General features: G+C 40.8%; 1 protein-coding gene and 1 long non-coding RNA gene across 2 annotated transcripts; one reads left to right on the top strand and one right to left on the bottom strand.

Moving 5' to 3' along the window:
* Positions 1-1,942: 1,942 nt before the first annotated feature.
* On the top strand, positions 1,943-21,075 carry SLC30A5 (solute carrier family 30 member 5). The gene is made up of 16 exons (XM_048291427.1): positions 1,943-2,216; positions 2,382-2,504; positions 4,927-4,993; positions 6,303-6,388; positions 7,773-7,860; positions 9,613-9,700; positions 10,501-10,577; positions 11,681-11,851; positions 12,487-12,775; positions 13,138-13,346; positions 14,353-14,510; positions 15,130-15,259; positions 15,665-15,890; positions 17,245-17,471; positions 19,395-19,523; positions 20,113-21,075. Exons 1-16 carry the CDS (start codon positions 2,143-2,145, stop codon positions 20,281-20,283), a joined length of 2,313 nt encoding a protein of 770 aa, XP_048147384.1. The 5' UTR covers positions 1,943-2,142; the 3' UTR covers positions 20,284-21,075.
* On the bottom strand, positions 15,703-23,467 carry LOC125319825. Its single transcript, XR_007200900.1, has 3 exons — positions 22,377-23,467; positions 17,930-18,067; positions 15,703-15,931 (listed from the first exon to the last, which is right to left on the bottom strand). It is a non-coding gene; the product is annotated as an uncharacterized LOC125319825 (long non-coding RNA).
* Positions 23,468-23,480: the final 13 nt, after the last annotated feature.

Raw genomic sequence — 23,480 nt, 5'->3', positions numbered from 1 at the left:
CAAATCCTATCCAAGAACTCCATACCCTGCATATGGTTTCTTTTTCAATCATGAAGTCTCTGGGTTTAGGTCTATTCATTCTGGGACTTTAACTTCTCTCTCCTTCATCTATTCCTCATCTCATTAGAAGTCATTTATTTTCACCATTCCCTTGAACAACCCTAACCAATTTGACCGTGTGGTTTTTGATTCTGCAGTTTTGGTTTTTAGGTACCTGCCCCCCATCTTTGCAGCAGGATAGAAGCCATCTGTGTGTGCAGTGGTGCTCCACTGGAACATATGAACACGCACATCTGATAGACCCTGGCAGGGCCTAGTAATGTGTATTTTCAAAACTCACAGAGTTATTACATGCTTTCACACGTGATGAAGTTCACATGCTGACACCAAGACACCTCTCGGCCAAACCAAATACAGCTGCACCAGGCTGACAAGCCAGGAGTGGATTTCCAGTATGTCAAGATTATGCACAGGTCTAAGTTCATGTCCTAGGTATATTTATGTATATACGGTGAGACAGGACTGCTGATGTGGCAGGACACAGGTCCTCCCAGGAGGTTCCTTTGAGCCAGAGGTCCTGCTGGAGTGCAGAGCCTAGGCAGGGGTGTCTTGCCACCGCTCCAGCCTGGGACACCCAGCACCCAAGAGGATGCCACCTGGCGCAGGTGCTTGAGACATGTTGGGGAGGCACTCACTGGGGACCAGCTAAGTGAACTGGCAGGCCAGTGACTTAACACCACTCAGCTTGTGTGAGCAGTCACTGCACAAGTCACTGGAGAGCCGATGATGGGCAGCAGGCTGCCCCAGCATGCCGCATATACCAACCCTCAGAAAGCATTGAGGATGCATGCCTGCATCCCCTGGTCTTTGCAATGCTGTCATTCAACTCACACATTTGCTTTTGGTGTTTCCCCCTGTTTTGGTCGCAGGAAGTTCTCCCCTGTGCCTTACTAGCCTTTTTCTCTTCCTTTCTCTGCATGTTTCTGACCCAGTGCCCTGATTCTCGCTCTCTCCCTTCTTCCACATCACTCGGTCTCCCTACCCGGCTCCCGGGCTATCCACCCACTCCCGCCTCTCGTTTGCGCTCCGCTCACTTGTGCTGTTTGCCAACACCTCCATCTCCCGGACACAGCGTACACGGCACGTAATAAAACTTTTTTTCACCCCTCCCCTACTTAAAAACATTATCGACATCCTGTGGTTGATCCATGGGCTTCAGGGACTCCGAGTTCTTAACTGAGGGTTTTTTTGACAGGAGACAAGGCCTGTGGATTAAACTTTGAATGGGTCTTTACAAGGCAGAGACGGCATTTCACGTAATATGCTTATGCTTGCCGTGCTGAGGTCTTCACCTGCACTGGGAATAATTTGAAAATCTCTAAATAATTTTTAAAAATCTTTGATTTTTGACTATTGAAATTCTGGAAATTTCATTTGCCAGCAGTCATACCCCTCTGTGCTCCCATCTCTGTATCTCTTCCTAGTTAAACTCTACCCAAGTCTGTTTCAAAGAAATCCAATATGCAGCTGACCATTGGTGAGCTAATTCAATACATCAGTACATTCTTGATTTCTTTTTCCTGCCTCAGTACTGAACTGCGTACCAAAAATCATGTGTTGCGAACCAAAACCAGAGAGCTTGATACACGGCTGGAAGAAAGCAGCTAGCTCACAATGCGGACATTTCCAATTTTCTTTCTCAGTTTTCCCATTAGTTTCAACTGGACATTTGAAGCCGTCGGCAGGGAAACAGTCTCCTGATGCTTGATACTGGCGCAGGGCTTTGTGCCATAATAACACAAAATAAACTGATTTGCATTACTAATAAATAAATAAATAAAGTAAATCCGCTACCGCCCCGAGGGGAGGGAGCCGCGCCCCTCACAGCCCCGGCCCCGCCCCCCGCTGCGGCGCCTGCGCACTGCTCGCGCGCACGCGCGCTGGCGGGCGCTCTGCATCGCGTACTTCCCGTTCCCGGTTCCCGTGCCGCTGCTCCCGTTCCCGTTCCGCTCTCCCCTGTTCCCGTCTCGCCGCTCTGCCCGCGGGCGATGCGGTGCTCCCGGCGTAGGGCAAGCGGGCCGCGCCTGCGCGCCTGAGCGCTCGCAGCCGTTCCCTGCAGGAGCTCGCTCCCTCCGTCCCGCCATGGAGCAGCCGTACGGCGGGCAGGCCCTGGCCGGCGGCGGCGCGCTGGGGCCTGTGGATGTGCCCAGCGCCCGGTAACGGCGGCGGGCGGGAGCGGCCGCCCTCCCCTCTTCAGGGGGGCAGTGGGCATCGCCCCGCGTCCCCTTGGAGGCGGGGGTGCCGGCGGCCTCCGCTGAGGCGTCGGGGCCGGGCTTGGGTGGCGGCGTGGCAGGTGCCAACCGGCCTCTCTTCTTCTGCAGGCTGACTCGGTACATCGTGCTGCTGTGCTTCGCCAAGGTTTTGAAAGCCGTGGGGCTGTTTGAATCCTATGATCTCCTGAAAGTGGTCCACCTCGTGCAGTTTATCTTCGTAGTGCAGCTGGGGTGAGTGTGCAAGCGTTGGAGCCTTGTTCCCCACTGCTTTGGTTCTTTGTCAGCATCAAACTTGTCATCCTGCATTATGTTGTTATCGTTTACTCGAAGAGAAGAAGGCATAATAGTGAATCCGGGAAGTTCACAGCAGTGTTTTTGCTTCACATTTCTGTTCACTGCAGTTTCAGTATCTTGGAATGTCTCAAGTTGGAAGTGACCCATAAGGTCCATTGAGTCCAACTCTCTGCTCCTCATACAAATATCTGAAACTTAAACATATGATCAAGAGTGTTGTCCAGATACTCCTTGAGCTCTGACAGGCTTGGAGCTGTGACACTCCTGGGGAGCCAGTTACCACCTGGAGGCCGGCCACTCTCTTAGTGAAGAACCTTTCCATAATGCACAGTGTGGATTTACTGTGATGCAGTGTTAGTCCATCTCATGCCCTGTCATTGGTCACCAGAGATCAGCACCCGCCCCTCTACTGAGGAAGGTGCCACGAGGTCACCCCTGAGCCTTCTCTAAGCTGAGCAAACCAATCGACCTCAGATACTCCTGTTGCCCTTGAGACCTTACACCATCTCGGCTGCCTCCCCCAGACACAGTCTAACAGTTTCTAGCATGGAGGCTCCTAAAACTGCACACAAGACCTGAGCTGGGACCACATCAGTGCATTGCAGAGCATTGCAATCATGTCCCTCGAGCAGCTGGTGATGCTGTGCTTGAACGCAAATGCACCCCAGGACACAGCTGACCCTTTTTGTTGACCTATATTCAACTTGCCATCAACCCAGACCTCCAGATTTCTTTCTGTGGGGCTGCCTTCCAGCCTTTTGTCCCCTTCTTCTTGCATACAAGCAGGGTTATCCCACCACAGATGGAGAATCCAGCACTTTCTCTTGTTAGATTTCATATTGTTGGCAGTTGTCCAGCTCTCTAGTCTTTCCAAATGTCTCTGTAAGGCCTCTCTGTGCTCGAGAAACTTCAGTGTTTTTCCAGCTTCAAAGGTGGGCCTACTCTGACAGTGCTCACAGTGCTGGTGGTCATGGTGTGACTGTTGCTCCAACTGGCAATCAAGTATGACACAACTGTGCCCTCACTTTCCCCCATCCCAGGGGGCTAGGGAGGAGAATCAGGAGGAAAACAAAAAGAAAAACTCGTGGGTTGAGATAAGAAGAGTTTAATAATTGAAATTAACAAGTTAATGAATTATTAATAAGTTAATAAGCCAAATATAGTAATAAAAGGAAGGGAGAGAGAAAACTTGATAAAAACAAGTGACATACAATGCAACTGCTAGCCACACAATGACTGATACCCAGCCCACCCCCAAATCACAATCAGCCCCCCTTCTGGATAGCTTCCTCAGTTTATATACTGAGTATATGGCATTTATGGTCTGGAACATCCCTTTGGCCAGTTCAGGCCAGGCCTCCAGCCCATCCTGCCTTCCAGCTTGTTGTGCACCTGCTTGCTGCCAGAGCATGTGAAACTGAGAAGTCCTTGATTTTGGATAAGCGGTACTAAGAAACTACCAAAACTGTGTTATCAACATTGTTCTTACACTGAATCCAAAACACAGCACTGCACCAGCAATAGCACTGGAGTAGCAGCTACTGAGAAAAAAATATCTCAGTCCAAGCTGAAACCAGGACACTTGGGCACATCCAAATTTTGTTAACAAGGGTGTAGAGGATAAGCTTTCTTTTTTATAGTTTGTGTTCCTGTAGTTCTTATCAGATTCAGTTGTTGTTTTTCCCAGATTGAGGGCTGAGGTATGAAAGCTGATAGCAAATACGCAGAAACAACCTTTGCAGACAAAATCCCGCTTCCTGTTTACTTGATGAGATGTAGAGGAGCATTAATGTAATAAACTTGACAGAGTTGGAACAGTTGGAACTCCTGTTTTTTCCTTTTATTTCATATTCATGTACATTTCTGGACTTCTCTCTTGCACCATAGGTTTTTTTTTTGCCCATCACTTTTGATCCCACTTGAAAAAGTTGTGTGCTGTGTCTTCTATTCCTACAGGACTGTGTATTCAGCATTCTATATATGAGTAAGCCTTTTGGTATATCTATCTTGCTAATAAAAATCAGTATTATTTCTCTTCAAAACTTCTGAGATCAGTTATTTTGACTTTTGTAAATAACAAGTCGACTTCTTATTAGCCATTTTCTCGAGAACTGGCATTTGAAGTTGACCAGAACTGAAGTTCATTGTCATCATTGTAGTACTGGTATTTGACACTGGTAATGCAGCAGGGAAAATAAAATCAGTGGATGTGGTCAGTGTGGCCTGTTAATGGAAAAAATTGTGGAGGAAGCCATTTTGTAAACTGAGCCAGATATGAGAGACCTAGTTGTTTAGATCTGGTTTGAATAAAAAGCTGACTGCTAATACACTAATAGACAAAACTTTCTCCTTTTGACAGGTCTGCTTTTTTTATGGTTTTGTTCCAAAAACCGTTTTCTTCTGGAAAAGTGGTAACCAAGCGTCAGGTGAGTTGACATATGTAAGAGTGACTTGCATCTTTGTAAATATTCTTGGCAATATGGCTTTTGCCAAAAGTGAAAGGGGAACAAAGATTACTCCACTTAAAAGATGTGGTTACAGTTTCCAGAGGTGTGCAACTAGCTCAGTGTCTTGTGGGCTAAAACACTCAATGTTCTTAGCTTTTGTCAGCTTCTTTTGAGAGTGTAGTGAAAAGACTGGTCCTTATTGCCATTCAAGCATCTACTTTGAGGAGTGGATTTTCAAAAAGAGTCTTAAGCTTAGTCAAAAAGCTAAGTCTACTTAGCTGACTTTGACAGTTAGACAGGCAATTTCTGGACTGCCAGAATGTTGAAATGCTCCAGTCTTGTCCCTCAGAACAGAAGAGTCCTTTCTGCATGTGATGAGGGCCTGATCTAACTGCTTGTCAAACCTTTGTGAGTTCCCAGTATCCCAAGGAGTTGAGAGTGGGGTCGGGTTGGAACCTGCTGATTTGTAAGAAATAAATTTTCTTCACCTGCTTCATATTCATCTTGGATTTATGTAATTATGTGTGCAAAAACTTGATCCAGTGTGTACGCTAAGTAGACAGAATCTGAAGGAAAGGCTCAGAGTGTTCCTTGTGTCAGCTGCTTTCATGACTAGACATGTATAGCAGAATTTTAAAAATGTGAATAGGAATAAATGGCATCTTTGATTTGAATTCAGAAAAATCTGTCCATACATGGTTTTACTGTTGCTAAAAAAATTTAAATTCTAGATTTCGAAGATATTATATTTGTTGTAGGTACTTTGTCTTGTTTAACTTATTTCCAAAATTAATTTCTTTTCTTCTAAAACTTGCATTTAAAGTTAATAATGTATTGAATATCTGAATTACAGCCTGCTTCCTGAAGAAAGAATTTAACATACACATAAATATTTGTAAGCATAAGGTCTTAGTCTCAATTTTGTATGGTTTATCTAGTTCTTTTTATGTTTATCCAATATATACAATAGATTAAAAAGTAGGTAAATGGACTTGCTATTTTTTTCAACCATTTTTCAGGCTTTTTGTTGAAGAGAACGCAAACAATGTTACAGAATCTAGTACTGTGGTAGAAAAAAAAATTCTGGTTCACAGTATGTCCAAATAAATCTTAGTTGCCTGGCAAAGTAGCTAAGAAGACAATCATACTTTAAATTGTAATTATAGAACTTACAAAGCACATATCTTCCCCTCAATTTCTACAGCTATTGTGTTAAAACAATGCTAGTAATAGGGTGTTTATTTTGAAACTCTGGAGAAAATGATAATGAAATACCTTTCTTTTGTAGTGGATCAAAATTTTTAAGCATGCTGTTGTTGGATGTATCATTTCACTCTTGTGGTTTTTTGGCCTCACTCTTTGTGGACCACTGAGGTAAATACATATCTACTGTAAATACTGTTTTTCTTTTGTGATCCTTCCCTGTCTTGTTCCTTTGCTTTTTGTTTTCTGTCCGTCAGATCATGCTGCTAGCCACTTAATGTATATTTCGAAAATTTATTGAATCCTTATGAATTTTCCTGTGAAATCTTTAGTGCTTGGAAAAAAGTACATATACTTTCTGTAGGTATTTACGTGTGTAATTTTCTTCACTGCTTCTTTTATGAGATGCCAGTGAAATTCTTGGTAATGCTTAAACACTTGATGTGAGTGATACATCAAGGTCACAGAATATATTTTTTGTCATTTCCCTGCCATTAGTGTAATGCCAATTGTTTATTTACCTGTTTGGAGTCCATGGCTTGACGGCTAGTGCTAGCAGCTGGTATTCCTTTGACAGGCAAATAGAATCAATTTCTGCACTGGTTGCGGGGTACTTTTTTACCTGGGTGGCTGTGTGCTCTGTGTTGAAATTGGGTAACATTAGTGCATGTACAGGTAAAACCATTTGTGCTGTGTGTTAGCACTATTGACTGAGTAATTATACAAGAGTAGCTAGACTTACAAAATGAAGGTTAATATATTGGAAAGCATGTTTCACGAGAGAGAGGAAAGTAAAGCCTTAAATTATACATTTATGAATGTGAAGTTTTATCATCTACACAGGAGAAGGCATACCTGAGAGTAATAATGCTGTGATTAAGTTATTACTCTCATATCTTTCTGGATGCTGGCAGCCTGCCCAAACAGAACCATTTACATGGGTCCTAGCATGTTGTATTGCTATGCAGAGGATTGCAAAAGCACTTGGTAAACTTGACAGCAATAATTACTTCCATGTTCTGCTCAGAAAAGCTGTCATTACAGCTTGTTAGGCAGCCTTTGCTGTCTCAAGGAGGTAGTGTGTCAGCTAGACTTTTTTATTTTGAGCAATTAAGAGGTTTTGGCATAAGCTACTACGTTATCAGCCCCTCAATAAACAGAATGCCATGCAACAGAACAGGATGTCTTTTTTTCTCTGGGAGCAGAAGCTGGTTTAGAGGAGGTATTGTAGTGGGAATATTAAGTCCATCTTGAGTAAGTTAGTATCTTGTGTTGTTAGAAGAAAATACAATTTAAAGTTATTTGTAAATTAATAATTTTAATCTGTTCCTTGATTTAGGAAGTTCTTGTTTTGTAGCATGTATAAATGTCTGCAGCTAGATCTATTGCTGGTGAAGGGAAATTGATCTGTGTTTATTCTTTTTAATTGCTTAAACCTGCTGTTGTAATCACAGGATAAATCTTCGTTGTGTCATTAATTTTAGCTGAAATAGTGTATATCAAGGTTGTGAGGTAAACTCATGGTAAATGGAGTATTTATTTCACTTTTTTATAGAACGTTGTTACTGTTTGAGCACAGTGATGTGGTTGTGCTGTCACTCCTTAGTGTCTTGTTCACAAGCTCAGGTGGAGGACCAGCAAAGGTATTTAAAAATCTATTTTACCAAATGTAAAACATACTGAATCCTATAAATTCAAGTACTTCTTTACCTGAAGCAAACTGTGGTTCACATCCATGTTCATAGAAATACGTGCTTTTTTAGTTTAATTAGTGGTGGAATTTTAAGATGTACTACTTGAATTAATAAATATGGCATTGAGAGGTAACCAGTACGTGAAGGTGTTGGATATCCATGGCAGATACCTGAGAAGTTTTTCTGTTTATGGGCAGAAAAGAACCTTGAGAATTATTTTTGCACTTCAGCATTCTTTGTAATGGGATTTTGGGTTCAAACTGGCAAAAGAACATCGTGCATGTAGTGGTCCTGACCCTTAGACATTGAAGTCTAGCAATACAGTCTCCAGTTCCTGGCCTAGAATCTTCAGTGTGTTTAGCTTTTCACATACATCATTTCTTTCTGCCAGGAAGTTCTCTTAAGTACTTTTATGTCTGCATGATCCTGTGTGTGCTGAATACTTAGGCCCTTTCATTTAACTGAAGACCTATACTTGAGGTGTGCTCTGTCTCCAGTCCCGCAGTACATACTTTTGCAAGGTGTTCTCTAAATGTGCCCAATCAGCCCTAAATTGAATGAACTTATCCCAATACCTAGCAGTTTTGAGCACTTTAACTCAAAAACAGTAACAGGTGGAGGAAAATACCTGCTGTTATATACCTGAGGCTAGAAGGGAAGTCTCAACTTTGGTACCATCTCAGGCTGTAAGTTCTGAAATCTGTGTCTCATAACTGCACTGGAATCCCCTAAGCACTTTCAGGCAGCCTTAGAGTAAAGTCACAGTCATCTGCACTGACAACTCTATGCTCACCCCGTGCAAATTGAGAAGCTTAGGGCATCCAGCATGAAGATCATGCTGAAGACAAATTATTTTCTCCAGCCAGCTACCAAAAGGATAGATGTAGAGCTTCAGAGATTCTTTGTCAATCTGTATCTTAGTGGGCCACATTTGGTAATTAAGCTGCGTATCTTAAGGCAGCAGAAACAAGGGAGCAATAACCCTGTCCTCTGAACGTCTCAGCTTTATGAAATGAACTGATCAGATAACTTTCTGAAACAAGAATGTGATAGCTCTATTGGACTTTAGAAGATTGTAATAGTATTTTTCAGACACAGAGCTCAGTATGTAGCTAAGATAATGAATACCAAAAATTGCAGTGGTTTAAATCTGGGTGGTGAAAGCTCTGGGAGCTGAGATTTCATCACTACCTCTGTCCTTTCCCCACAAAAGCACCTCAGAGCTGTTCTTTCCCTTAGTCTTTGCATAATTCCCTAGCCTTTAGGTCCCGTAAGACAAAATTCAGTAGTTTGTACAGATCTTGTTTGTAGCTCATTGAAGCTACAAAACATTGAATCATCAGGCTGAAGTAGCAGTGCATTCTGGCAGGCAGAAACACACCATGAAGAAGAAAGTAATCACACTTAAAGTTTGTAGGATACCAGCTTCTAGCTTGCTACAGTGGTGATGTGTCCTGAGTTATCTGGTAAGTCTGAAAATCAGAAAAAATGTGAAATGATATTGTCATGGCCACTTTCTTAAAAATAATAGGGGTTTCATTCATGGTTTTCTTTCTGCAATATGTTACATAGATCAGGAAGCAGGGAAGGAGGGGACTTAACTTCCTGGATTTTTTGATAGTAATCTATTGTAGCAGATTGTAGAAATACTTAGGGGTTTTTGTTGTTTGGTTGTTTATTGTTTGTTTGGTTTTTTTACAGACAAGAGGTGCTGCATTTTTCATCATAGCTGTCATCTGCTTACTACTTTTTGATAATGATGACCTCATGGCTAAAATAGCAGAACATCGTATCCTTTCTTGTTACGTGTAACAGCAAGTGACTCTTACTACTGGAGCAGAGAAAATGTGAAATTGAGTGTACTGAATTAAATTATAATTCGACTGTTTACCCAGCACTGCCAAGCACACCACTAAATTGTGTCCCTAAGTGCTACGTCTTTATGTCTTTTAAGAGCTGCCAGAGATGTTCACTCAGCCACTTCGCTAGGCACCCTGTTTCAGTGTTTGATAATCCTTTCTGTGAAGAAAAGATCAACACTGCCACCGAGCTTGGTGTCACCTGCCAACTGCCTGAGGATGCACTTGATCCCCTTGCTCAGATCACTGATAAAGGTATAAAACAGGACTGGCCCCAGTACTGAGCCCTGGGGAACAGCGCTGGTGACTGAACAGCAGCTGGATGTAACTCCACAAATCACCACTCTGGGCCCAGCCATCCAGACGGTTTTTTACACAGTGAACGTGCACCTGTCCAAGCCAGGAGCAGCTGGTTTCTCTGGGAAGATTGTGTGGGAAATGGTGTCCAAGGCTTTACTGGAGCCCACGCATCCACAGCTTTTCCTTCATTCACTAGGCAGGTCACGTTGTCGTAGAAGATCAGGTTGGTCAGTCAGGACCTGCCTTTCACAAACCCATGCTGAGGGCTGGGCGCAATCCCCTGGTTGTCCTGCACATGCCAACACACCATAAAGCTCAGTTTGCTTACATCTGCTTTCTGTGTTCTGCTACCTTTGCGTATTCTTGTTGTTCCTGGTTAAAAAAAAAAAAAAGAAAATCAAATGAAACTCTTCCTTAATTTTTTATTTAGCTGAGGGGCATCATGACAGTGCTCTCACTCATGTTCTGTATACAATCATTGCTTTCCTGGGTGTTGCAGATCACAAGGTAAATAACAAGTATTTTAGAATATCTATCTAAAGTTTTGTAGGTAAGATATTCACCAGCTCAGAGCTAATCCATGCCGGAATGAAAACCAAAAGGTTGAACATCCCCACCCCATATTGGAACTGAACTAGCACTGTAGTTTTTGCATACTGATCAGAGTATGAAGAGCTTCAATAAAGCAAGCTAAACCATGTAATATTCAACCTCTAAAGCTGGTAAGGACTTCGCTGTAGTGCATAACCTAAAAAGTCTCGTTAAAATTACCATGAAATATTCTGTCATCAGTGTTCTGGATTTTTATAATGCTTTGTGTACAAGCCATTTCTTACTTTTGTTGCCTGTGTTTTGTTGGTGCATCTTTAGCTTTCCCTAGTTTTTCCTTTACATTAAACTGGTATTTGAAGACCCAGATTCTGATACCTCTCAGTAAGATAGTCCAGTTGTAATTGGTGGTATGAATAGCTGTCTATCATAACCTTACTATATGGGGTTACCTGGCTGATTGAGTTGTGTTAGCTTAGTCTTGCTGAAGTGGCTTCATTAAGGACTAAAACAGAAAAAAGATGTGGAGCAACTGAGAAAGTGTTACTATAAAAATAAACCAAATGTTAGAAAGACTGGTTAATGGTGCACAAAAGCAAGTGTGATCTAAGGGAGATGAGATGCTGTGTATCTTGTAATTAATTTACAGAACAATTTTGAAAGAGTATATTGTAAAGAAATGTGATACAATATGATCAAAGGTAAGTAGATGAAAAGGTTATGAAAGATCTAGAGGACAAGATATGTGAACCTTTGGGGGTTTATGTATGCTTTCAACACACTTTTAATAATGGAAGATGGAAAAAACAAGCTTTGGGTGATTTTTCTTCCTCAGGTGGTGTTTGCTACCGTTTTGCTGCTGGTGTATGCCAACGAACACTATCGAGAGTTTTAAAATTCAGCTCATATTAGGCTGTTGGGAATAGTGCTAAGCTATCCTAGTTTTGGTTTTTGTTGTCAGGTTAAGAAAAGCACATTAATCTTCTCTCCATGTGTCACTATGTTTGGAGTGAGGTTTTTGGTACTTAAGAAATGCTAATGGAATCCCTTTATGTCTCCAGGGTGGAGTACTGCTTCTGGTACTCGCATTGTGCTGTAAGGTTGGTTTTCACATGGCATCCCGAAAACTATCTGTAGATGTAGGTGGAGCCAAGCGTCTTCAAGCTTTGTCTCATCTTGTTTCCGTCCTTCTTTTGTGCCCGTGGGTTATTGTTCTCTCTCTGACAACAGAGGTAAGGTAATAAATACAAAGATAAATTTTATTTTTAAATGCTTTTGAAGTGCAATTTAAATATTTCCTTTAAGATACCTTTAGAATTACCAAAGTTGCTGTCTTTATTTTTTAGTAAGCTTTGTTTGAATTTTTTCCATTACGCTTTTCTTCTATATTTGTTTTTGTGTGATACTATCTGTGTGATACTTTAATTTCCTCTTTTGTGTGATAACTGTATTTCATCCTTCTAGTTCAGAAATTTTATCTTGAGTTCATCTACTAACTTTTCACAAGCATTAATGACTATATAAATACAGCGCTCTTTTATCCCTAAGAAGTAGATTATTTATTGTCATTTTAAAAAATGCTCTTTCTGCCTGCATGCATAGGGAGAGTGGGCCTTTGCAACCATGGCATTGCATATGGTATTCCTTTTAAGAATGTGAAAGTATTTAAAATAAAGTACTTTAGTGCACTTTAGACCTATGTTTCTTTCTATATCTGGAATGATGTGTTTATATGATAAAGTCTAAAAGTATTTATGGTTTATGGATTAGTGAAAACACTTGTAATTCAAGTTAACGAGCTTTAATGCTATAAATACAATCACTCTTCTGGTGAGCAGTCCTGTTTGAAATTTATTTTTTGTTGCAGAGTAAAGTAGAGTCTTGGTCTTCTCTCATCATGCCTTTCGTAACAGTCATCTTCTTTGTTGTGATCCTGGATTTCTATGTGGAGTCCATATGCTCTGTGAAGATGGAAGCTTCCACGTGTGCTCGATACGGATCCTTTCTTATTTTCATTAGTGCACTGCTTTTTGGCAACTTTTGGACACATCCAATAACAGACCAGCTACGAGCTATGAACAAGCCACCTCACCATGAAAGCACAGAGCATGTTCTTTCTGGAGGGGTGGTAGTGAGTGCTGTCTTCTTCTTTTTATGTACGTATTCTAAATTGTGGTTAAATCTGTGGTCTTGTGTAACTGGAAGGCCAGTTAGAAAATTGAGGTGTGTGGAATTCTTTTGGATGAGCTTTTATGGATTCTTTTGAATAAGGCAGCCTGTAGCTTTTCACTCTTTTACTGTCTGTCGGGAAGAAAAAAAAGGAATGTGATAGATCTTTTGTGGAAGTGATGATCTAATTTTACATAGCAATGAAATCTAATGATAAATCTCAAGATGAAGTTGACAATCACTTTGTTGCCTGCAAACTTCATGTAAACTTGGATTGTTGATTAAACACATTATAAACTAGCTGTGAAGCTTAGAAACAGCAACAAAAACTTCAATACTTTCCTTGCAGCTGCCAATATCCTGTCCTCCCCCTCCAGGAAAGGGCAGAAGGGTACCCTTATTGGCTATTCCCCTGAAGGCACTCCTCTCTATAACTTCATGGGTGATGCGTTACAGCAGAGCTCTCAGTCATTGCCCCGGTTTATTAAGGAGTCACTGAAACAAATCCTTGAAGAGTATGATTCTAGGCAGATCTTCTATTTCTTGTGCCTAAATCTGGTAAGTGCATGGCTTTTTTCTTCAAACCAATCACAGTAGTGCATATATAATACAATAAGAAGAGTCATTCTTTAAAAGATTCCCATAATCAACTGGTTTGACAGTGACCTTTGATAGAGTAATTTAATTAGTGGTCACTGTTTTATTGTCACAGTGTCACACTGGTTCTATGTATAAGGGTTGCACCAGTAACTGAATATGTGTATGACAGTATGTTTAAGGTTGACTTCAATGTTGCCAGCAGGTAAGGTGAAACTGATAAGGTCTTCAAGGATGGGGACGACAAAATAGAAGGTGTGGGATTGATTAGGGTCATTTTGGAGTAGGCTAGTTTTATTTCTAGCTTCTCTTTCTTGAAAGGAAAAGATGATGCAGTATCAAATTTGATAGAACCTCATTTGTAAAGATCTCCAGGAAAATAAGGAGAGAAACTTGAAGTATCCTTGTTAACTGTAAGGAATTCCATTATGGAATATGAAAGATTGGAAAAAAGTTTTTAGGCAGATGAATTAATAGTAGTAAAATGTATGTGGTAAGTGTATGTATTAAAAATGATTCCTTGTGTATCCTTCTCAAAATCAGTTCCTAAGATTTAAACAGTCAACTTACTGGTGGAGAAAATGTTGGCATAACAGATTTATAGGCAGCATTACTTTTACACTAATGATACGTCAGATCAGAGCTCTTCCATTTTTAATGATAAAATGCTTAGAATTTTGTCTGCAGAATGTTAGTTTAAAATTCAAAATGAAAACTTAAATTCACTCCTGTAAAGAGTTGGGTTTTTATGTGTGAGGCTTTAAGGAGAGTAGGTTCAAAAATGTCTCTTCATAGACTTGGAATGCATCACGGATTTCACTGGAGGAGAGAAAAAATGGTCTAGAAATACTTTGAACAATAGCTCTGAAAAATATTGAGGGTTCTGTGAAAAGAATATCCTTCTATCTACAAAAACATTAATATAGAAGTTAATATTTGAAAAATTAAAACTCTTATTTTGTTTTAGGCTTTCACTTTTGTGGAGCTTTTTTATGGAGTATGGACCAATAGCCTTGGTCTTATTTCTGACGGCTTTCACATGCTTTTTGATTGTTCTGCGTTAGTGATGGGGCTTTTTGCAGCTCTGATGACAAGGTGGAAAGCAACTCGCATATTTTCATATGGGTATGTATCTTGGGTTCTTTAAGGACTATTTGAAACTTAATTCTTGCTCATTTTCAAAATGTCCTTGTTTGGGATATTTTACTAATGCATGCTTCTGTGGGCTTTTCACTGTGTCTCTTCTGTTCTATTTGTGCTCATGCTATTCTCTTCTTACCTCTGCAAAAAATATGTCTGAAATGTAATTTTCACTTACCTCTACAAGTAAAACTTCTATCAATGTGAATATCATTTAGAAATTACCTCATTCTATGCGTTTATGTCAAACAAAAATCTATGTTAAAAATCAGTGTTCACATGAAGATCTAGATTCAGCTGATATAATTAAACTTATATGTTTGCATAACAGTTTAGCAATTTGAAGCCCTGAATGGGCAGTATATTTAAGAGAATTCTTCTATACTGCTTTATCCTAATGGAGTTTGGACAGTTGGAAACTGGCAACCTCTTGATCAGAAAAAAAATAACTTAGAAATTCAGGCGCGATTCCGTGACATTGAGGAAAAAAATCGTAGCAATCTTAATGCTGTATTAAAAGAATTACAACTTTATTTATTATAACTTTGACATTTGTTCAGAGTACCTATTCTTCACTCTCAAAAGTATGTGTATTTACTTTCAGGTATGGACGTGTAGAAATTCTCTCTGGATTTATTAATGGCCTCTTTCTGATGGTGATTGCTTTCTTTGTCTTCATGGAATCAGTGGCTAGACTGGTGGATCCTCCAGACATAGATACAAACATGCTAACTGTAAGTTTTGTCCTTCTGTTTCAGTGTAGTTTTGCAGTTAATGGTTAATTTATGTTTATCTCCAGGGTGTTAGTCCTTCCAGTATCTGAAGGGAGCTTTCAGGAGAGCTGGAGAGGGACTTTTTACCAGGGCATTTAGCGACAGGACAAGAGGGAATGGCTTCAAACTGAAGCAGGGTACGTATAGATTAGATACTAGGAATGAATTAGATATTAGGAAGGAATTCTTTACTGTGAAGACGGTAAGGCACTGGAACAGGTTGCCCAGAGAAGTTGTGGACTTCCACAGTTTTCCTTAATTAAGTGCATGGTGTTTCTGGTTCTAGAAAAATAAGTTTGTTCTAGAAAATGAGTTTGAATAGCTGTGAGGATGCAGTGAAGTTAAAGACTTTTCTCCCTCTCACAGCCGGTTTCTGTTGGAGGGCTGATTGTAAACCTTGTTGGTATCTGTGCCTTCAGCCACGCTCACTCCCACGGGGCTTCTCGGGGAGGCTGTCCTGCACATGATCACAGCCATTCTCACCATGGCCACAGCCACAGCCACGGGCACGGCCATTCCCACAGTGACCATGGCCACAGCCATGGACATTCTCATGGATCCTCTGGAGGAGGCATGAACACCAACATGAGAGGCAAGTACAGATTGTTGAATCATAAGTGATGTACATGATTTCTAGGAGACTGAAGATTTTCAGAATCAGACCTATGCAGTACTATGCGTCAATCTAAAAAGTGCTCTCAAGGAGTGATCTGACAGCCATTAAATGTGCTATACAGGAATTGCTCAAACCATTAATGAATTTAACTTGAAGAAACTTTAAATGTTTCTATGCATATGTCTTTAATACATAAGGAACAATAAAAAGCAGTAATCTACAGTCTTCACTAACATTAATAAAGATCACTGTAAACCATAGTCAAAAAGCTTAAAGTCCTCATTTCTAAGTTCAAACTGGAAATGAAGGTACAAGGTCTCTATTATTATAAAGATGCTACCATGCTTCTAGGTGTCATGTGACAGCTGGTTGTAAAAACCAGGGAAGGGGATAAGAAGCAGGAGAAAAAATACAGACCAGCAATAGAATATGCTTTTATTTGTGATTCAGAAGATAAGGTGCTAAAGAAAAACTTCCAAATCAAAAATCATAAGCTAACTGAGAAGGGCACTCTATATAAAACTTCAGCATAGGATTTTTTCTCTAGTATTTAGAAAGTAGTTATTTACCAACTGTCTGGCTTATAAAAAAAACCTATGAAGGAATGATGTTTTCTGTGTAAGCTTGTCAGAATATGGTAAATAGTCTCATGATTCATAGGTTATTTTATGTCTTAACTCAGTTGGTTATCCTGATTATTCATATTCATTATGTCTGTCATTTTTGTAAAGTCTGCCTATACTCATGTTTCAATATTCTTTAAAATCCTGACACTTAACTAGCACTAATCTTACCAATGGTTGGAGAGTATTTTTCTATGCCCATTGAGTGTACATTGAGAATGAACCCACAATTAAAGCAGTAGAAGGTATAACATTCATAGCAGTAGCACAAAGACAATGCTCTTGTAAAATTGGAGTAGAATTGGCATACAAAAACCAACCAGTACATTCATGTGTGTCCACATTAGCAAGTCAATGCATGTACACTGATCTTTTAACTCTCCATTAAGGATCAATGAGTCCTTATGTACAGTGTTAAATGATTATGCTATGTTGTACAAATCCCACTAACAATTTACAGACTATTCTCATATACTTTAGTCTGTGGATGCCTACCTAGATCATTGCCCTATAGAGTAAAAATTGTTTTTACATTAATTTGTAATTAAACATTAGAAAAGCGAAATATTTAGTGTATTTTGTCCCAGGTTAGGCAGAGAGTCATCTCTGTTTGAGGATATTTAGTAAGCCTTACTAAGTTTCTGCTGTTGAACATATATGTACATTTTAGACAGAACTGTTAATTACTTTGTTTGTTTTGGTTTTAGGTGTGTTTCTGCATGTGTTAGCAGACACTCTTGGCAGTGTTGGTGTTATTGTATCCACGATATTTATTCAGCAATTTGGATGGCTCATAGCTGATCCACTCTGCTCTCTCTTTATTGCTACATTGATTTTTCTTAGTGTTATCCCACTATTGAAAGATGCCTGTCAAGTGCTTTTGTTGAGGATACCTCCAGAGCAGGAAAAAGATCTGCATGCTGCTTTGGAAAAGGTAAAATTATAAATGTTTTCGTATACAAACATACAAAGCTGTAACTGTTTTTAATGATTATTAAACTCAAGCCGTTTGGTCAGACAGCTTCTGTTGCCTTAGACAACTTCATGTCTCAGGTTGTTTAAAATCTATTTTGCAGAGAAGTGACAAAATGACTAGTTCTAATGATAAAAGTGGGTTTGCAGCTAAAAAGACTTCCATTGTTTTTTGCTTTTATGAGTAGCCCATGATTTCAGACAAGTATGGTAACAGTGTGGTAAATGTACCACACTGTAGTACTAAGAAAGTAATATGGCACTTCCCCAAACCTGCCTTTTTAAACTTACGAACATTCAGGCTACAGGATTATATAATGAGCTTGTAATGTCAAGGTTTCTGATTTGTCCGTATCATGAAGAGTATACTGGTTCACAGTAGGTAGGATGGCAAAAAAAGAGCTGTTTCTTTCTAATTACCTTCTGTTTCTAGTCTGTTCTCTTCCTGTCTGGTGCAGTATGGCATCAGCTGTGAGGCTGTACCTAGTCTTTGCTATTGCTTCATTTGAAGTTCCTGACCAGAATCATAGTGTGGACCTCAGTGTGGAGAACTCCTCTCTGTAAAAGAATGAGTTAAAAGTTCTTTGAGGATGCTATCAACTAGAGGCTTCAAGGAAGAGTATGCTTATGGTGTCCTGTCATTTAGTAGAGGGGGAAGTATGTTCTTGTCTGCATGAGAAAGAAGGGAATGGGAATTGTCTGGGAGAGATTTTTTATGTAGCGAAAGGAAAGTAAGGTGCAGAGTGTGGTTTCACTTTTTCATGAAGGAAGACTAATTCTGAGAGACTGGAGAAGAAGAAAGTACTTTTTGAGAACAATCAAAGGCCAGTTCATTAAAAAATAGAAGGAAAGCATTTTAAAAATTACATCACAGTAAAACAGTATGCTTGCTGTAGGTTGACCTCAGCCAGCAGCCAGATATCCATACAGCCACTTGCTCACTCCCCTCCTTTCCCACCACCACCACTGCTAGTGGGTCAGGGGAGCATAAGCAAGAAAACTCAGGAACAATTTAACAGGTGAAGGAAGAGCAGTGGAAAAAAGGAAAAAAAAGTGGTGTACCACCTCCCTCAAGCAGACCGATACCCAGACGGTCTCCAAACAACAGCCACCTTGGAAGCCAGAATCCCCACTTCATTCTCTACCCCAGCTTTTACTGCTGAACAAGGTGTTAATATGGCATGCAGTGTTCCTGTGGACAACTTGGGTCAGCTGCCCTGGCTGTGTCACCTCCCTACTTCTTGTCCATCCCCAGCCTACCCACTAGGGCAAGGGCAAAGTGGGAAAAATACAAAGCCTTGAAACTGTCTGATAGCAAAGAGAAAGCCAGAACAGTCCAGCAATAGCTGGTGTGATAACACACATTGGTGTGTTATCAAAAAGGTTTTAGGCAGAAATCCAAAACACAGCACCTTACCAGCTGCTCTGAAAAACCATCACAGCCAATCCAGAACAAAGATCAATTTGAAAAAATCATAAATTATGGAAAAGAAATTATGTCTCTGAATTAAGTTCAGCTATGATAACTAAATATAGCTGCTCAACAGTGAGGTAACAAGTGCCCTGGTAGATGCCAAACCAGCATTCTGATTAGTCTATCCATATATGTTCCTATGATCTGTTTACTAAATCAGGGGATTTTTTTCCTCATCCTGTTTAGCATTGATCTTCTGGGGTTTTCATTTAGTTTGACTTTTACCTTCTAGAATTTTACAGTAGTAGCAAGATGACCGACCTTTCAAAACAAGATATTTCTGAATATAGCTTATTTGGAAAGCTGCTGTGCTACACAGTTTTGTTTCCTTGTAAAATATTATCCACCAATAGCCATGTACATATACAAGTTTAAAATTACTTAATTGTTGCTAATGAAATTTCTTTACAGATTCAAAAAATAGAGGGAGTCATATCCTACAGAGATCCTCACTTTTGGTGTCACTCTGCAACTGTTGTGGCAGGCACAGTACATGTGCAAGTAGTATCGGATGTGATGGAACAGAGAATTGTACAGCAGGTAAAGTGCAAGGTTTTTTGACTCTTAATTTCCTACTCGACATCTCCCTTTCAGTCATAGACCGAAGTTTCAAGCTGACACGTATGATTTTTTTTTGTAGTTCTCCATTATTGTCTGAGAGCTGATCTCTAACGCTGTACTGCCCCTTGCCTGCTAGCTTGAAATTAGCTGTGTAAAGAGTTGTTTTCTAGAACATCTGCCAAAACACTCACTGGTGAAAGTCGCACTATATCTGCTCTGAGAAAAAAAGGGGAGGTGGAAAAACAGGCCTGCAAAACAGGGAATAAACAGTAGGGATATCTGGATGCTAATCACGCATTTATAACTGGATATCCACTACCTGTCTGCCGTGGGTTTCTCTTTTCCTTAAAAAGATACATATTTCCTTATGCACCCAGTGTGCAGAAGTTGCAAAGCCATACCCTCTTAAGGTACTCTTTGCTTTCCAGAGAGTTGAATTCTTCACAGTGGTATGCGGGGGGGGGGGAGGGGGGGTGATGTTTACAGCATTTCAGAGCCAGAATACTGCAAGTTACTGTGAGATACATATGAAGTACAATGCTGATGTTAACTGTACCATTCTGTTCAGGTCACAGCAATTCTGAAAGATGCTGGCGTAAACAACTTAACTGTCCAAGTGGAGAAGGAAGCTTATTTTCAACACATGTCCGGACTCAGTACAGGATTTCAGGATGTTCTCGCAATGACTCAGCAACTAGAATCCATGAAATACTACAAAGATGGTACTTACATCATGTGATACAAAGTTATATTTGCCAAAGGAGATGTAAATGGTCAAACTGTTGGATTCCCTATTGTATTTTTGCCAGGAAATCTTGCACATACATGTACAGAAACAAATGTACTATATATTTGAATTTTTGTAAGTGTACTATCTTTGTTAATTGGATTGAGATGCTTTTATAAAGGAAATAAGAAGGACTTGAGTACTTGCTGTATATGTGAAAATAGTCAAAATCCTATATACTATACTTGGTGTTTATTAAACAGAAGTCTTGCAAATTGTAGATGAGCACAGATATATTCCATACTTTCTTTCAAGTGTGGAACATCGGTTTTGTAATTTCTTGTTAGCAGTCAGAAATAGAAGTAGTTTATATTGGAATGCAAACATAATCAACTGGGAAATATTTTTCCTTTAAAGGATAGCTTGAAGACTCTTGGAATGAAAAAAAAGTTTATTATGGGGAGTAAAAAACATGAAATCCTGTGTTTTGCATAAATATACAGTTTTTACATTATGTCTCAGCATACAAATCTGATTTCTACACTTAATGCACCAGAGCAAATATACATTACCATTTTGCATTTGTATTGAACTATTTTTTTTAAGAAGAGAAATCCACAGATTTAACAGTGAGAAATAAGGAAGGGGGAAAAAATGAAGACACTTTTCTCTTTCCTGGGAAGACTCAGAATCATAAACCACTCTGTAAAATAAATCTTTTGTACTTTTTGTATGAATAACTGCAAATGCTAAGTTTGAAGGCTAGAATTAATAAATCAGTGAGCATCCTAGCACTCAACCAAACTTCATCTCTTCAAGATATGTTATCCTGTACTTTACTTGATTTTTTTTAGTAATACCATGATAGCTGCATGTGTACTGTAGTCAACTGTACCTCCTGTATTACCCAGGGAAGAAGTTCAGGTTTAGAATGCTAAACTGCAACAGTAATCTTAGACTTGACAAGTTGCTGAAATGAACAGTAAATTGAGACTTCTTGACTGGAAAGTGAAAGAGAGCGTCTTTAAGAAAGAATTATGGATGAGGACTTAATACTGCAAAGAAAACAAATCTGTGTATTTAGTGAAAACCTGTCAATGGGGGAGTAACATACATCTTCAGAAGTAGTTGTCCTTACATCTGTTTACAGGCTTCTTGTGCCCCCTTTTCTCCTTGTCTGTAGCATGTCAATATTTTCCTTGAAATTCAAGAAATTAATTCAGTGGTTAACACGGATGAATACATCTTTCATCACCCCATGTATCACAGCAGTATTATTTTGTCATACTGTTTTCTTGTTTCTGGTATTCAGTGGTTCTTGAATACCATTATAATAAGAATAGACTTGATGTTAGTGAAATTGAAGGACAGGACAGAGTCATAAAGGAATTACATAATCAGAGCAGATTTACCAGGATGTTCTTGAGCCATTTTGCTTACCTTGTGATCAGACTGTTTATACAAATCTGCATGGTTTGTTTTGTTACTCTTCTTCGAAGGAGTTCCTCCCGTGCTATGTTAAAACACTATCTGCAGTACAAGACTGACTGGGAAAACTGTGGTCAGAAGATTTCTAGAAGTTGCACTGCATTTGTGTAGAGTGATGACGATAAAGTGCATAAATCACAGTCCCTCGTCTCAGGATGGTACTGGAGAGTCAGCCACCTCCTCAAAGCTGAATCCTGTTTTTTGCCCATTTACACATTTGTCAGTGGTTTTCTTACCTTGCCTCATCCAGAAGGCTCATCACTTGACGAGCTACAGTTATGCTCAGTCTAGAACTAGGATGATATTTTGGTTTTGAAACCAATCTCAAACAAAAAGCTTCAGTTAATGTTTACAATGTGCCACTCCTGTTTTGAGGTGGTTGTACTAGACTTGACAGTATTTCAGCAAACCCTATTGTGACATGGAAATGAAGATGATGAAAATGGAGGTGATTCTGTCTTTCAAATCATTATCTTAACATAATTGTAAAGCTTTTGTGCTTGCCACAGTTTTCTCTGAGCAAATAGTGATTTCCCACTTCAGCTGCTAGCGACAGAACCCAAAACAAATCCAAGGTGGCTGGCACTGTGACCATGGTAGTGAAGATGAGCCCATACCTGGATACTTCACAGGCAAGTGCAAATCTACATCTTAGCTTGCACTTGGCAGGTTTTTGCATGTTACCCAGTACACATGTACAGTGTTCTTCGTGGCTGTCCTGCCAGGAAGACAATGGCAATTACCATTGTCTATCTTAACAGCATCTATCTTAAATTTGTTTAGTCTGTCAATAATCCTCCGAAGAGGGGTTCAGGATTCCCCACAAGATTTATTGGAACTGTGCTATGTGGCGGGTTTTCAAATCACAGGTGCGGGCAGTTGATTCATATCTTAATACTGGGAGGGCATGGGGAGCTTCAATCTAGTCACCTGATCTGTATGCAGAGAGTTGCAACAAAACACTTTGAACAACTAAACAGGTTTGAAGGGAACTCCGAGCGAGCAGTACATGTGTACCGAAGGAGGAAAATGTTAGTGTTTTCCAGTAATGTTTTATGTCCTGTGTCTTGGCTTCCCCGGTTACAGAAGCCATGGGGGCGTAAGCAAGGCCCGAGTTACGGGCCCGAGAGCGGCCCGCCCGTGGCCGCGGCGGCAGCACCGCGCCCCGTCCTACTGCTCTCGGGTGCCCGGCAGGGTCACCCGGGTACGTGCGCGATGGGTCCGGCTCGGCGTGGGGTGAGCGGGGTGTCACCGTGACTCGGGAGGAGGCAGCCGGGCGGCCCTTCGTGTCCTGCTCTGCCCACCCCTTCCCTTCCCCTCCATGCAGCTTGGCGGGCAGTGCGGAGTACAGCCGCGGGCAGCCCGGTCTTTGCTTGGCGGGGAGGGTGGTGGGTGTGTCCCTGTTTCGCTTTCTCCTGGGACAACCTATTGGTTACCTCGCTCTCCTCCCCTTCAGCCCTCTTCGGTGCGAAGGGCAGCGCTCGGGAAGCTCCTCAGCTCTGCACGTACGGAGCCGTGCGGTCTTGCCCCGGCTCCGCTCCTCCAGCCCGCCGTCGCTGCCTGCAGCGCTGCCCCTATTCTCCCGTTCCCGCGGCCCGGGGACGCGGCGGTGCAGCTCACACCCACACGCGCCGTCCCCTGACCGCCCTTCTCTCGCCCTCCCCTGCAGTCCCGCTGCGCAGCCGATCCCTCAGACAAGAGGAGCGCGCCGCCCATCCCCG

The sequence above is a fragment of the Corvus hawaiiensis genome, chromosome Z (assembly GCF_020740725.1).
Source record: "Corvus hawaiiensis isolate bCorHaw1 chromosome Z, bCorHaw1.pri.cur, whole genome shotgun sequence".
Taxonomy (NCBI): domain Eukaryota; kingdom Metazoa; phylum Chordata; class Aves; order Passeriformes; family Corvidae; genus Corvus; species Corvus hawaiiensis.
This window is presented reverse-complemented; position numbering and strand designations above follow the sequence as displayed.